This window comes from Nuphar pumila, chromosome 12 (assembly GCF_984573655.1).
Source record: "Nuphar pumila chromosome 12, dmNupPumi1.hap1.1, whole genome shotgun sequence".
In the NCBI taxonomy this organism is placed as follows: Eukaryota; Viridiplantae; Streptophyta; class Magnoliopsida; order Nymphaeales; family Nymphaeaceae; genus Nuphar; species Nuphar pumila.
The window spans coordinates 36,940,112-36,955,459 of NC_143260.1; the positions used below are offsets into that span (position 1 = coordinate 36,940,112).

At 35.7% G+C, this 15,348-nt stretch overlaps 1 protein-coding gene across 1 annotated transcript in view; it reads right to left on the bottom strand.

Moving 5' to 3' along the window:
- Positions 1–11,569: 11,569 nt before the first annotated feature.
- The window catches only part of LOC149820714 (RNA-binding protein BRN1-like), a 70,802-nt gene continuing 67,023 nt past the window's right edge, over positions 11,570–15,348 (bottom strand). Inside the window, exons 7-10 of the mRNA XM_089983672.1 lie at positions 12,603–12,708; positions 12,376–12,516; positions 12,122–12,265; positions 11,570–12,037 (exon numbers count right to left, since the gene is read on the bottom strand). Of these exons, the coding sequence (XP_089839798.1) occupies positions 11,910–12,037; positions 12,122–12,265; positions 12,376–12,516; positions 12,603–12,708 (519 nt within the window). The 3' untranslated portion in view covers positions 11,570–11,909. The remainder of the gene's footprint in view (positions 12,038–12,121; positions 12,266–12,375; positions 12,517–12,602; positions 12,709–15,348) is intronic.

The window sequence follows — 15,348 nt, forward strand, 5'->3', positions numbered from 1 at the left end:
TGAATAACTTCTTGTTGTTGACTTAATATTGTTAGCTGACGGGTGCTACCGTGCTTCAAAATTGTTTCATATATATAGCTGTTGTTTCAAGAATTATTTAGTGTTACAGAATGAGTTCTTTATGGAGTCTGTTCTATTGGCCTCATCATCTTCAGCATTAGAACTTTCATCCTCCAATAACTTGGAGTTTAACAGTTGTACTACTGATAGTTGATCCATTTTTGAGATATTGTATGTTATTGGAGAATCATGTTCTTGTAGTAAGAAACAACAGAAGTTAGTCACTGACCTAAATTGTTTTAGAGATACTGTGGGTTCATTGACTTCTAGCTGGTACATGAATTGGTATTCTTGGACATGATCATCTTAACTGTGATAGTAACGGCAATGCCTATATGCCAAAAGGTAAGGAGTTTCATGGAATGATATCGTTGTGTTCAATTCGAGTATTTGACCAAGGCTGATTTGTTAGGTTAATTGTTTTAGTTGATTGATAGTTTTCCTGACAAAGTGAAAATCATTCTGCGCTTTTGCTCTCTTATTTCCTACTTGATGTTCATGTCCATAACTCTAGACAAGAGGAGTGTCAAAGTGCCTGATGTATTTCAGTTCTATATTGTGTTCTTGTGCATATTTTATCCATGCATAGTTTTGAGGCATTTTGATCTCTTATGTTTTTTGGGTTACATTTGCTGCTTTACTCACCTGTATAGTCATATAGAAAACTTCATAAATTTGGCTGTATCCCTGTACGTGCAGCCGTATATATGTGAGATAGCTGCTTTTGCATGTATTTTTTTATTTTGGAAACTTAATTTTGTAGATATCCTAGATATTATTGTTGGACTTTTTGGATCGGGTCCAACCGGATGTGACCAAGTTTGACATAGGGCACACCAAGAGACTCAATGAGAGTGGGAGGGTTGTCGCTAATGTGGTCCACATTCAATATGTGAATGTGAAAGGTTCACATGCATGAATGCCATACATGTAACCCCCACTCTTCCCTCACTAGAAAAGGGGAATAAAACCCCCCTTTTTTGTTCTGGTTCCCTCCCCCCCCCAACACACACACACAGTCGACGGCAGATGACCGGATCTGACAGTGACTGGTTGCCAGAGGTCGACCGTCGATGATTAAGTGATCGATTACAAACGTAACCGTAAACCTTAAAAAAAAATAAGTTTTAAATAGGGGTGTGTCAGGTTTCCACTACAGCATTGTAGCTACAGTGGAACCCGACCTAGGAGAGACTGATCCAGAACCCAAAACCAATTAAAATGGTTTCAGGTGGATCGAGTTTGCTCCTGATCTGGAGGGGCCCGGTCCAAGATCGTTCAGGTCTTGGATCGGGTCTGATCCCAATCCGGTTATATCTGATCCAAGATCTGGACTAGGTCTGGATCATTGGATCCGACACGATATCCAGTTGGACCGAGTCTGGATTGTGGGATTTGATCCGAGATTCAGTTGAACAAGATCTGGATCCAGACTGGGTTTGAATCTGAACCAGTTCTAGATTGTAGGATCCGACCCATGCACTATTTCAAGTCGGATCAGGTCTGAAACAAGATTCATGCATTGTTCACCCCCTTTAGGGAGCAATACCGGTTCAATAACTGATACGGTAGATTTCAGAACCGGTTTGGATCCTTTTCTGATTGGTTTTGAAAGGTTTTCACTGGTTTTTGCAAGTAGATACCATGTTTTAATGTATCATTGAAAGAACATGGGTTTTCTTATTAAGTTTTAGGGGTTTAGACGCCTTTGTGCATGTGTCAGACTGGTTCGGCTATTCTGAGACCAATTCAGGACCTTTGTTGACAGATTCAAGGTTGTTTTAGATCGCTTCAGGGTATTTTATGGCCGGTTCCAACACTAGGACCCCGAGTATTACCTATAATAGCATAATTTTGTCATTTTACTCATGCTTTTATGTGTAATTTTATCATGGATGCATAACTCTTGCATGACATTGTATGCATTTCATATTTTTTTGTATTATCCATGATATTTAAGCATGAATTATGACTAAATTCATGATATATGTGCTATGTTTTATCAAAATTTCATTTATGCATATGAGATGTAGCATGAATTTGTGTTTTTGATACATAGTTTATTATGAATATGTATGCATGGACATGCTTTGCATATTGAATATAAATACGATAAAAGATCTCAATTAACTTACTCAAGTAATCACCAAAGTGATCCAAGTTGTGTTGATTGAGGAGTCTTTGAACCATGTTGAGTTAAAATTCAATATTGCAATTGTGTGTGACTTTATGAATCAATGAATCTACCCAAAGATAGGTTATTGTGTTCCAAAGTCACAGGGTGCTATAGTAGATGTGTACACCATCCCATGAAGTATGTTCGTACCTAAAGATACAATGTCAAATTGCATCTGGTTACATGATCTACTAGTTTTACCAATTGAAGTCAATTCTTTGAAAATTGAAAAGGCAGACCACGTCTGGGTATTAATGTTTTCACTAAAGTAAAATAATAATGACTCTATTATGCTTGCCTTAGAAAAGGTGAATAATAAAAGGTCTCGTGTTTACCTTTTTTATTTGAGTCTCGTATAAGCAATGATATGGTTTGTCTTTCATTCTTATAGTACCAGATTCATTCGTCATTGGCGGTTCTAGTAATATCCTCATTTTAGACGGATCTAGTTTTTAAGATCGAAAAAAATTATGTTATTCACTCTGGATTACATGGACCTAGATTTGGCTCTTAGAATTGATGAATCTCTCACTCTTACAGAATATAACACAGTCAATCAGAAGGCTACCTCTGAGAAGTGGCAGCGCTCGAATAGGCTCTTAGTTACTTTTGTAATATAAAATGACTAAGAATATTCAAGGCACCATTACTCATTGTACGACAATGAAGAAATTCCTGAGAGCTATTGAGGTTCAGTTTGTCTGTTCTAATAAGGCTAGGGTCAGTAGCCTGATGTCCAAATTAGTATTTATGAAATATTCAGGAGACGTAACATCCAACAATACATTTTGAAAATAGGCAATATTGCATCTCAGTTAAATGACACGAAGCTTGTCATTTCTAACTCTTTGGTTCATTTGGTTCTAACCTCATTGGCTATTGAATACAGACTCTTCAAGATTTCTTACAACACACATAATGATGAGTGATCTTTTAATGATCTTTTGTCTAAGTGTGTTGAAGATGAAGAAAGATTGAAGGGTTAGAAGAGACAAAGTGCACATATGGCTTCTCATCAAGCAAAAAATAGGCTTGGAGTAAAGAAAGATTCTTTCAAGAAGAAAGTCTCTAAGGAGAGTTCCAATTGTTCTTTCATAAAGTGCTTATTTTGTAAGAAGGTACGGAAGAAGGTAGAGTGCATAAAGTACAAAAAATGACTTGAGAATAAAGGTAATGAGTCTTTTGTTTCTCATAAGTGAAATTTAATTCATGTTCCATTGAACAACTGGTGGATTGATTTTGGTGCCATTTTGCACATTGTAATTCTTTACAGATATTTCTGGACAAAAAGGAACCAAGAGATCATGAAAGAAGCATTTTTTCAGGAAACAAGATATGTTCTCATTTAAAGAACTTTGAGACCTGCAGAATAGTTTTGGAGTCTGGTTTTGTTTTGAATTTGGTTGATACATTTTATGTACCATCTTATAGTCAAAACCTTATTTTTATTTCAAGACTTGATAAGTTTGATTTTGCTTTTAGTTTTGAAAACTTCAAACTTATTATTTTTAGAAATTCTATTCATGCTGATTATGCATATTTATATGATGGTTTGTATCATTTGAGAACCAAATTCCTTATTCAAGAATCCAACTCTGTTGAGAATGTGTTAATTGACAATAAACGTGTTTTGACTGATGATCAATCCTATCTACTATGACATTGAAGGTTATGACACATCTAGAAAGAGAAAGTCCAAAAACTTATGAAAGAAGGGATTCTTAAATCCCATGACTTCAAAGATACAAATCTATGTGTTGACTACAGAAAGGCTGAGCAGACCAATACATATAAGAAATATGTCAAATGCAGTAGTGCTAAATTAAAATTTGTGCATACAAATGTTAGCGGGCCGTTTATCCCGTGTTACACAGGTGAAAAGTATTTGTCACATTTATAAATGAGTACTCACAGTACATGTATCTCTACTTATTGCTTGAAAAATATGAAGTCTTTTAGGTTTTTAAGGAGTTTAAGAGAGAAATAAATAAACATACCGACAAAGTTATAAAAGTAGTCAGGTCTGATAAATGTGGAGAATACTATGGGTGTTTCATTGAGATGAGACAAAAGAAAGGGTCATTAACGTGGTTTATAAAATAGGAAAGCATTGTGCCTTAATATACCACGCCTGGTAGTACCTACCATAATGATGTGGTTGAAAGAAAAAATCGTACGCTTAAGAAAATGGTTTGAGTGGTGTTAAATCACTGAACCCTTCTCTTGACCTTGTGGGGTGAAGCTCTTAAGACAACATTGCACATATCGAACAAGGTTCCTAGGAAGGTTGTCCAAAAGACTCTTTATGAGTTATGGACAGATAGAAAGCCTTCCTTTTCATATATGTGCATATGGGGATGTCTAGCTGAAGCTAAATTATACAACCTACACATAAAAGCCTTTGATCCTAGGATGACTAGTGGATTTTTCATTGGTTATCCAGAAAGATCAAAGTGCTTTAGATTTTATTGTCTATTTTATACACCACAAATAGTGAAAATAGATAAAATAAGATTTCTTGAAAATAGTTTATTGGGATAGATGCAACTCCAAGTTTTGTATTTAAAAATTTGCAGGATTCGGTTTCCATACCTGCGAAGGAAAAATGCTTAGTTTTTTTATCAGTCCCTTTGGATGATATTAGAAAAAAAATGATCAATAAACCTCAATCATTCAACAACATGATGCATATGTTCAATTTGAGCCACCTGTAGCACCTGTATGGAAGTCCATGAGGACCAGAAAATCTGCTATTCATTCATACTATGTGGTAAATTTGTAAGAATACAATGATTTCATAAATATTTGTGATGATTCATTAACCTTTGCAAAAGCCATTGAAAGTGATAGTTCGACACATTGAATCAATGTCATAAAAGAAGTGCTTGACTCTATGGCAAAGAACTAAGTATGGGATCTTCTACATCGACCTAATGGAGTCAAACCTGTTGGTTGTAAGTGAGTCTTTAAGACCAAAACAGACTTTAAAAGACGGGTTGAGAGGTACAATGCTAAGCTTGTTGCAAAGGGTTTCACTCAAATGGAGGGTATTGATTATAATAAAACTTTTTCTCCTATCTCAACTAAAAAATCATTGAGAATAATCATGGCCCTCGTAGCTCATTTTGATTTAGAGATATATCAAATGAATGTGAAAACAACTTTTTTAAATAAAGATCTGGAAGATGAGATATATATGTTACAATTTCTTGATTTCAATGTAGATGACTCAAATAATTTAGTATGTAAATTGAAGTAATCAATCCATGGACTTAAACAAGCCTCCCTCCAGTGGTATAAAAAAATCAATCAAGTAATTTTGAACTTTGCGTTCAATGAAAACATTGTTGATCAGTGTATATACCTTAAGGCTAGTGGGAGTAAGTTCATAATTCGAATTTTATATGTTGATGATATTTTTCTTTCAACTAATGATTTGAGTATACTGTATGAGACAAAAAAAATTATTTCCTCTCATTTTGATATGAAGGACCCGACGTTGGTGAGACCGCTTATGTTCTTTGAATTAAGATCCGTTATGATAGAACTAAATGTGTCCTTGGCCTATCTAAAAAATCCTATATCCTTAAGGTTCTTAAAAGATATGGGATGAAGAATTATTCTCTTGAATTGACACCCATAATAAAAGGAGATAAATTGAGTTTAAAAGACTGTCTTCAGGATGATAATGAAAATACTCAAATGGCAAGCGTCTTGTATGCTTCGGTGGTTGAGAGTTTGCAATATGCGTAAACCTGCACACGGCCAGACATCATATTTGTTATTGGGATGCTTGGTAGATATCAATTTAATCTAGATAATGCATACTGGAAAGCTGTAAAGGTCATGCACTATTTGCAAGAAATGAAGCACTATATGTTAACCTACATAAAGGTTGACCACCTAGAGATCGTTAGATACTCTGATGCAGACTTAAGAGGATGTTTAGACAGTAAAAAGTTTACTACTAGATACATCTTCTTATTAGCAGGTGGTGGTGTCTCATGTAGAAGCGGAAAGCAGTCTACAACTGCAACTCACACTATGGAGGCAAAATTTATTGCTTTATAGGAGACTGACTCAAGCCATATGGATCAAAAACTTCATTACGGGTCTTGATATTGTAGAATCTATTGAGAGGTCACTGAAGATCTTTTATGATAATAAAGTTGATGTGTCTTTCTCTAATAACAACAAGAGCTCCAATTTATAAAGTCCGATCGATAAAAAAACTCTATCGTTAGATAATGAACGTCATTTATTATCATCAGATATAGATTTTGGACCTTCATTTGGTTTGGTTAGATAGTCTTCTTTCCATATATATACACACACACACACACACACACACACACATATATATATATATATATATATATATATAAAGAGAGAGTAATACTCTCCTCCCTGTTTTCTCGTTCTGCCCTGTTAGGCCCATCAAAAATCAACATTTTTGATATTTTTTCTCACATCTAACACCGAAGATGTGGTCTACAAGTTTTGTTTAGTGGGAACAGACTTTTGGATCACTGGAATCTAAACTGTATACAAGTTTTTCCAATGATCTAAAATCAATGGCTATAAAGGCATCAATTTTTTTTACTCATAAAAATATATTTTTTTGATGAAAAAACATGATCCAATATTCCCACTAAATTGAGCATGCTAAACACATCTAAGGATTCAGATCTATCATAAAACACTTGAAACTATGAAGCCTAATATGTTCAGTTCTCTCATATATATATATATATATATATATATATATATATATATATATATATATATATATATATATATATATATATATATATATATATATATATATATATATATATATATAACCTGACCACTTTTGAGCCAAAAAGGTAGGTGCCTTACCAAAACGGGCGTGTGATGAGTGTCCATTACGCGCACGTGATGGATGCTCAGCATGATTTTGCTCCAAAAAAAGACATTTAGTGATGCTTTTGAAGCTCCGCTAAAGGTCTTTTTTTCCCCAAAACCTTTAGCAACGCTTCAAAAGCACCGCTAAATGTTATTCTTTCTGCCTAGACCTTTAGTGGTACTTCAAAAGCACCGCTAAAGGTCATTTTGATGCTGGATGCATGCTGAGTGTCCATCACGCATGCACGGTGGATGCTCAGCATGTGTCCATTACGCACGTACGATGGACGCTCAACACGCGTTCATTCGGTCATGCTCAAAAAGTGGTCAGGCACCTACTTCCTACGGTGTGTGTGTGTGTGTATATATATATATATATATATATATATATATATATATATATATATATATATATATATATATATATATATATATAGAGAGAGAGAGAGAGAGAGAGAGAGAGAGAGAATTGAACATATTAAGCCCTCTTTTCTAATTTGAAGTGTTTTATGATAGATCTGAACCGTTTGATGTGTTTAGCATGCTCGATTTAGTGGGAATAGACTCTTGGATCATATTTTTTTTATGAAAAAATGTATTTTCATGAGCTGGGAAAAAATGATGCCTTCATAGCCATTGATTTTGGACCGGTTCCCACTAAATAAAACCTATAGATCACATCTATGGTGTTAGATGTGAAAAAACTAGGATTTTGAAGGGGCAGAATGTGTGTGTGTGTATATATATATATATATATATATATATATATATATATATATATATATATATATATATATATATATATATATATATATATATATTAGCCAACTGATTGAAATGATCAAGGCACCCTTAAAAGCAATAGCATTTTTAAAATACAGTTACTTTTTGACAAAAAAAAAACATGTTCCAATTGCCTAGTCAAGATTGCGTAATCAGGTTTCCAAGAGTTTTAACAAATCTATCAAACATGCTAAAATTTCAGAATTCAACAAATGACGTTATGTCAAAAAATACGTCTGTGGGGTCAAAACGATTATATAAAGAGGCCTGTGTGAAATACTTACCATAGAATATCCCTCAGCACCAAGTGTGGGACCACACCCTTTAATGATCATATAAAGCTTGCACCTATGAATTTCTATCAAGGCAAACCATGTGCGCGCGCGTGTATGGGGGCGTTTTTTTTTTTGGTGTAAGTGCATGTCAAGCTCTTTAGGAAATGTGACAACTCTAATCTCATAATTTAATAGTGTGACTAATGACTTACCAAAAAAAGATGAACCACTCCTCATGGACTCACATAAATAAGGCAGGAAGCAGCAACATGGAACATTAAAACGAAAAAAGATCAATTCCACATGTAAGCACACACACAGCACACAGGCCCAAACACACACACATGACCTTAGTTGAGACTGCATTGGCGAAGAATCTGAAGTTCTGAACAGCTTCAGTGTGATCGTTCAACAACACCTTTCCATTACCATGGCAGCATGTTTTATCTTTTCATTTCATGACAAACGTCTACACACAACAAATGCATAATAGTGAACAACTACAGCCAGTTGAGTTCTTTCATATGCATTACAGAAATAGAAAAAAAACAACCTGAAAGATGAAAGACACTAGAAGCTACAAGCTAAAAAGAAAAGAATAACAAATAAAAGAATGTGCGTGAAAATAAAACACGTGAAAGAAAAAGTACCAAACCACAACTAGATTTTAGAGACAAAAGAAGTGAGGGATAAAAGATGAAGCCTGCTCGATCGATCATGTCAGAATAAACAAACCAAAAGATAAATAAAATCTAGCACAACTGTTACTGAATTATAGCAGGAACACCTTTCAAAGGAAAGGATTTAATATTTATAGAGAATACATCCAAGTACAATTAGGTTCAAATTGATGCTTGATGAATATATGTTACTAGAACAATTTTGAAAAAACAAGTGCTCATGGAAATGAGTGATACACGTACTTGGCAAGTGGTGTTTGCCTTGATAAAAGTATGAAAAATCACAATGTTTAATCTCACAAAATGGTTTATGAGGCTTTGTTGAACACATTAATGCAGCCCTACACTGCCATGTGGTATTAACAAGCCACATCGTAACCCTCCCATGGACCTTCTCTTTCAGACTATTTAATCGGCCTTCCTGCAACATCATCACACTGTCTCTCGACGCATCCATAAGGTTCGCACTCACTTCTATATCTTAACTTCCATCGCCATAATCATCATACCAACTTCACAAATTTCAACAAATCTTCATGGCGATGTGTTTTCAGTATGAGATCAACTAAAACATCACCTTTCCATTCAAGAAACAGTTCAGTTGCCAAATGCTCCCAATCAACAGTACCTTGTTTGTCCTGCATTCAGAGAACCAATGTGGAGTCAAGACTTCAAAGAATATGAAACTTGATCCACAATTTAATATTCATTAGGTATGCAGGACAGGTTCCAAAAAACAAACATGAAAATATGAAAATAAAAAATCATAAAAATCTGACTATCATAACAAGCCTATTTTAATGTAAGGGGAGGCCTGTACGTGCATGCATGCTGTGCAATGAAGAATAATGGGCAAAAGACAATGGACTACGGAAGAGTTCATAGATGTATGACATTGTAGAATGGATGCAAGGGATATCAGGTGAATGCCCACAGGAAGCAAAAACACATTGTAAACAAATAGTATCCAAGTCTAAAATGTTTTTCTTTCACTACAAGATCCGATAAAAGCAGTTTATCTCTATGGATTTAGCCTTGCATGTATAGTTTTCTATGGTTGCTTACACATTTCCATCTTAACTTTGTTGGAGATGGCCGAACCTCTGTTTAGTGATATTAGGGCAAAAATATCACTGCCAGCAGCCACTAATTACATCATTCATAAATTACAGGCACTAAAACCAGAGTTTCAATACCATATGAAAGAATGAATAAAGAATGAGCCTTAGTCAATGTGTTGAAAATGAATGAATCAATTGAAATATACTACTCTAAAAACAAGTTTCAATACCACAAGAAAGAATGAAGTGAATCATGAAATTTAGTCAATGTATCGAAATTGAGTGCATCAACTCAAAGCTAGGTATGAATTCCGTGTGGTCTTCTCTATGCATACATTTTTGCACCTGAAAACCCATAGCAATTGCACCTGAAACAGAAAATGAACCTAGGAGGCATGTAGGAGACTTGAGATGTAATTCAGCCATAAACTCTCCAATTTTAGACTTTGTGATAATGAAAAAGGATTTCAATATTTATACATGAAAAAAGTATATTAAACATTGATCAGATAAATGATAAACGTCAAATGTTTTAACATTCAATTCATGCTTGCAACAATAGACACAACTATAGAAAGAAACTTGCAAAGCTGCATCTTATCTATCTCACAAACTTTTTCTTAAATGGAAACAGAAGAAAAAGCACAACCAGTGTGATGGGGCAACAACTTGTACCTGCAAGAAGTAATGAATAGATAATTAAAGCATGGTGGACAGCAACCGTAAGAATGCATTATGGTGTGTTCTACCCAGAGTTGGCAGTCAGGGAAGCGGTAGTGGGAAGCGATTCAGGAAGCAGAAGCGGGAAGCGAGGCACTTCCAAAATTTTAGGAAGCGGGAAGTGCGGGATGACTTAGAAGCAAATCAGGAATCGTCTCGAAAGCGACCTAGGAAGCGAGGTGGAAGCAAAAAAAGAGAAAAAAGAAATAAAAACAAGTAAAAAACAAAAAAAAGGAGAAACGCGCTTCCCAAATTTTTTTTGGCGCTTCTCCGCATGTTTCGGAAGCGCCACGTTTCGCGCTTCTGAAATGCACTTCGGGGAAGCACGCTTCCCCAGGTCCTATGGTGCTTCCGGTAACCCTGGTTCTACCATACATTAAGACCCTCTAAATGGCAAAGCAACACCAAGGATCAGATGTTTACAGTCGCTACCATGGATTCATGTATCACTTGAATACCCACACTGAATCTTGAAGCATGGCAGAACAACATAAAGGTTAAATGCAAAACCTGACAAAGAAGAGCGACACCATCAACATGTACAAGGATTACAAGGTACCTGAAGTTTCACTGCACACTGATACGAGTCTCCAACAGAAACTACATCATGAACAAAGCACTTCACATAACTTGGGACTTTGAAACACCATTTTAAGAACATTGCTTGGACAAGAACACCTGTAGCTACTCAACATATCCAACAGCTTTGTACATCACAGCAACAATGAAAATGAGATACAGAGGTTTACATCAAAGGGATAATTTCACACACACAACATTACAAGCTTCATAGAATGTCAACCTAAATATTTCATGCAAACTAAAATGCCTCATCTAAGGTGTGATTGAAACGAGTAGAAAGTCACTGCAGGTCAATCTGCACAATGAGATGGATAGATTTTTCCTCTTTTTTCAGGAAAAGAAAAGTGCAAACATGCCAAATGAATTATAGAATCCTGCAGCATGTTGCCACAAATAATGTGTGGAAAAAATTAACAATTTAATTGAATGGAATAATTAATGTCACAGTCTACAAATTCAAACTTCCAGGTGCAAATTGCACAAACAATATAATATTCAAAAAAGGATGCCAATCCTGGTAAAGAACTGCCAGTTCCCACCTTCATGACATCATGGGCTGGATTAATATATAGAACCATAAAAAATCTTCCATCTAGCCCATAGCAGCTGATAATGTGAAGTTGGATCCAGATACCAACATAGAATGTGCTTTTGTGTTTCCTGCAGTGTTAGATTGCCTTTTACATCAGTACGACTTGTTCTGTTTGTCGTCTCTCTTTAGTTGTACCTTCAACTTCTTACCACTCAATTGGAAGCCATTCATCATATTGATGGCAGACTGTGCTGCATCTGGTGAGTCATAACTAACAAAACCTACAGAACATCAAAGCTGATTTATCATGAGAAAGAACTACTGCATCTATATCATAAATAAAATAAGATGAAGAGTTTGTTTACCAAAGCATTTGCTAACACCAGTTGCTTTATCAACAAAGACTTTAGCACTCAATACTTTACCAAAAGACTGGAAAGCATTTGCAAGATCCTGATCACCAAATTCTTGAGGAATCTGATAAATAAAAAGATTTGCTCCAGAAGGACCTGTTTCACAGGAGATATTTGTATACATCCAGTTAATACCGAAACAATCATTAAGTATACCTTAAAATTGAAACAAATACAATACCTCAGTTCATAGTTATTTCACTGACCTTCAGCCTGTGAGGAGCTTGTATTGCTATTTGCAGGGGAAGAATTAGTATTAACTTGTACAGGCTGTATTGAACCAGGTGCACTGGTTATAGGTCTGTGACCCATCATGCTACCAGGATACACCACAGGATACTGAAGGCCTAGCACATAAAGCAGACCAATCCATTACCATTTCAGCTCTAGTAGTGAAATGACTGGCACATTACTTTTAAAAGCATCATCATACCGCGCAATGCAGCTTCTTGATTGACAGCTGGAACAATGTTCTGAAAGCCAGGTTGATTTTGCATTGACAGCAAGGGATACTGCAAAAGCCCGTAACTTCCAGGCCCCTATAGAAGAAAGAATGCTCATACATTAGAAAGTACCACAAAAATCAATAATAATGGAAAAGCTTTCTGTTACTCTGGCTTATGAGGAGAGACAAATTAAGCATGACCTTCACAATGTTTGAAATACAGATCACGCAAATATCAAACATTTAAAACCACAAGCACTGAGATACACAAGACACTTTCTTCTCCAGAATCCGTACATCCCTTATCAGTGTCTGGACAGCTATCTCTCAAATATAGGCTTAGGCTCAGCCTCCATGAGGTAAATGAAGCACCTAATAACACATCTTTAGAGACCAAGAACTAAGATATCACCTCATAATGAAAGGTGTGATGTGAGTCTACTGTTGTACTGAACCACTAAATTATGGTGGTATACACTTGATTTACATAGATTTGATATCCAAAAGCAAAATTTAACCTTTGGATCATGTTTAGAATGTCATTTTTACTGTTTTCACGTGTTAAAGTTGACTCCCACATGATGTATTGAGCCACCTTTCAACAGTAGCATTTACCAACATATAGTCCAGAAAGAAAAAAATGCCAGCAGTGTTAATTTTCAGAGGGTTTTGAGGTCATAGGGCTGTACATGGATTATATTTGATCCAAAAATGACTCTCAGAAGACCCATTTTTTACATAAGACTCATGTTAGTCTAATCTCCAGGGATTAAGATTGTATATGTAATATCGTGTATTTTTCCATGATTTTTAAAATCGAAAAATATAATTTTTAAATTATATATATTTATCAAATTGATAAAATTGTGAGAAAATACATAAAATATAGGTGACGTCAGCAGGGTTTGGGCATGGCCCAGAGCCCTCTAACATGAACTATTTGAGTTATTTATGATTTCAGAAATTTTCAGTTTTTAACCTTTGAATTTGAGCAAAATTAAGGTTAAATTCAGACGAAATTTGGAAGCAAAATTCAGGTATGACCAATTAGATCCACCTTAGAATGTAGATCGCGTTGGCGACCTATTTTTTCGAAATTAGATTACGGTTGGCTCAAAAATGCATTTTTAAAAAATGATCGACCTCGATTTTTGACATTTTTCTGGATTGGATCCGACTAGATCCGCTCCATTTGATCCAAGTTAATATGGATTTGAACCCAATCCAGGATCCATATTGGCTAGGATATGGTCCAGGTAGGGTCCATGTGGATTTGAATATGGATTTAGATCTTAAATCCAGATTTGGATCTTGAATCTAGATCCGAATCCGAAATCCATCCATGGCCATTTTAAAACTTTTAAATTAGAGATAGGATGAGGTAGAGTTCTACATGGGGTAGAACTCTATCCCATAGAGTTGAATATTAAATTAAATAATAATAAAATAATTAATAAAATAAATTAAATATCTAGAAGAGATAGAGTTCTACATTTAGTAGAACTCTACTCTCTAAGGAGTGCTCTAGAGGGGACGTTGTAATGAAATATGCGGAAAAGCAAAGAGTGCATTAAGCACTTACAACATCCACTAATGAACAAACAAAAGGGCTAATACCCAAACCCATAAGAGACAACACAACATAAAAATATAAATGTCTCTTATTGAAAAAGAGAGAGAGCTCTTAAGAGTGAAGAATACAAGAGGGGTTCACCCCTATTTATACACAAAAGAAGGAGAGGGGGGATGGCCAAGAGGCCTTAAAAGGAGAGCCACCTAGGGGCTCCCCATGTAGTCGTTGGGGGCCCCATCGACTACATGGTGGGGCCCCTTTTGTGTGAGCAAAAAACATAAAAAGAAAAAATATATTTACAAAAAATAAAAGGGAAAATAAAATAAGAAAAACAAGTACCCCTATCGGGTACTTGTGAAATGACTAAAATACCCCTATCGGGTATTTTAGACAATTACATATATATATATATATAAATATATATATCTGAATTACATGTATTTTAACACCCTCCCTCAAGCTTTACGGGGATATAACCGAAAGCTTGTTAAGGAGAAACAAAAATCGAGGAGCCGCAAGAGCCTTAGTGAAGAAGTCCGCCAACTGGTACTCTGATATGACATAAGGTAGTGCTATGGTTCCTCTTAGGTATTCATCACGTACGTAATGACAGTCCATCTCAATATGCTTAGTACGCTCATGGAAGGTGTGATTGCTTGCAATATAGATTGCGCTTTTGTTGTCGCAACACATCTTCGAAGGAGTAGAGATGACAATGCCCATATCACTGAGGAGGCTTCTTAGCCACACAAGTTCCATGGTTGTAATGGTCATAGCACGATATTCTGCTTTCGTCGAGAACAAGGATACTTTGTGTTGCTTCTTGCATCTCCAAGAAATCATAGTCACCTAAGAAAACACAAAATCCGGTAGTTGAGACTCGGTCATTGGGATTTCCTCCCCAATCTGCATCAGTATAAGCAATTAAATCAAGTGACGAGGCAGAGGAAAGAAAAACTCCCTTAGTTATGGTATTTTTGATATATCTGACGATCCTTAAGACTGCACTCATGTGCACGGTTGTAGGTGCATGTTGAAACTGACTGACAGAGTGGACGGCATGAGCAATGTCTGGCCGAGTGATGGATAAGTAGGTTAGAGACCCAACAAGTTGCCGGTAGGGAGTAGGATCCTCGAGAGGTGTTCCATCTTCCAACCTTA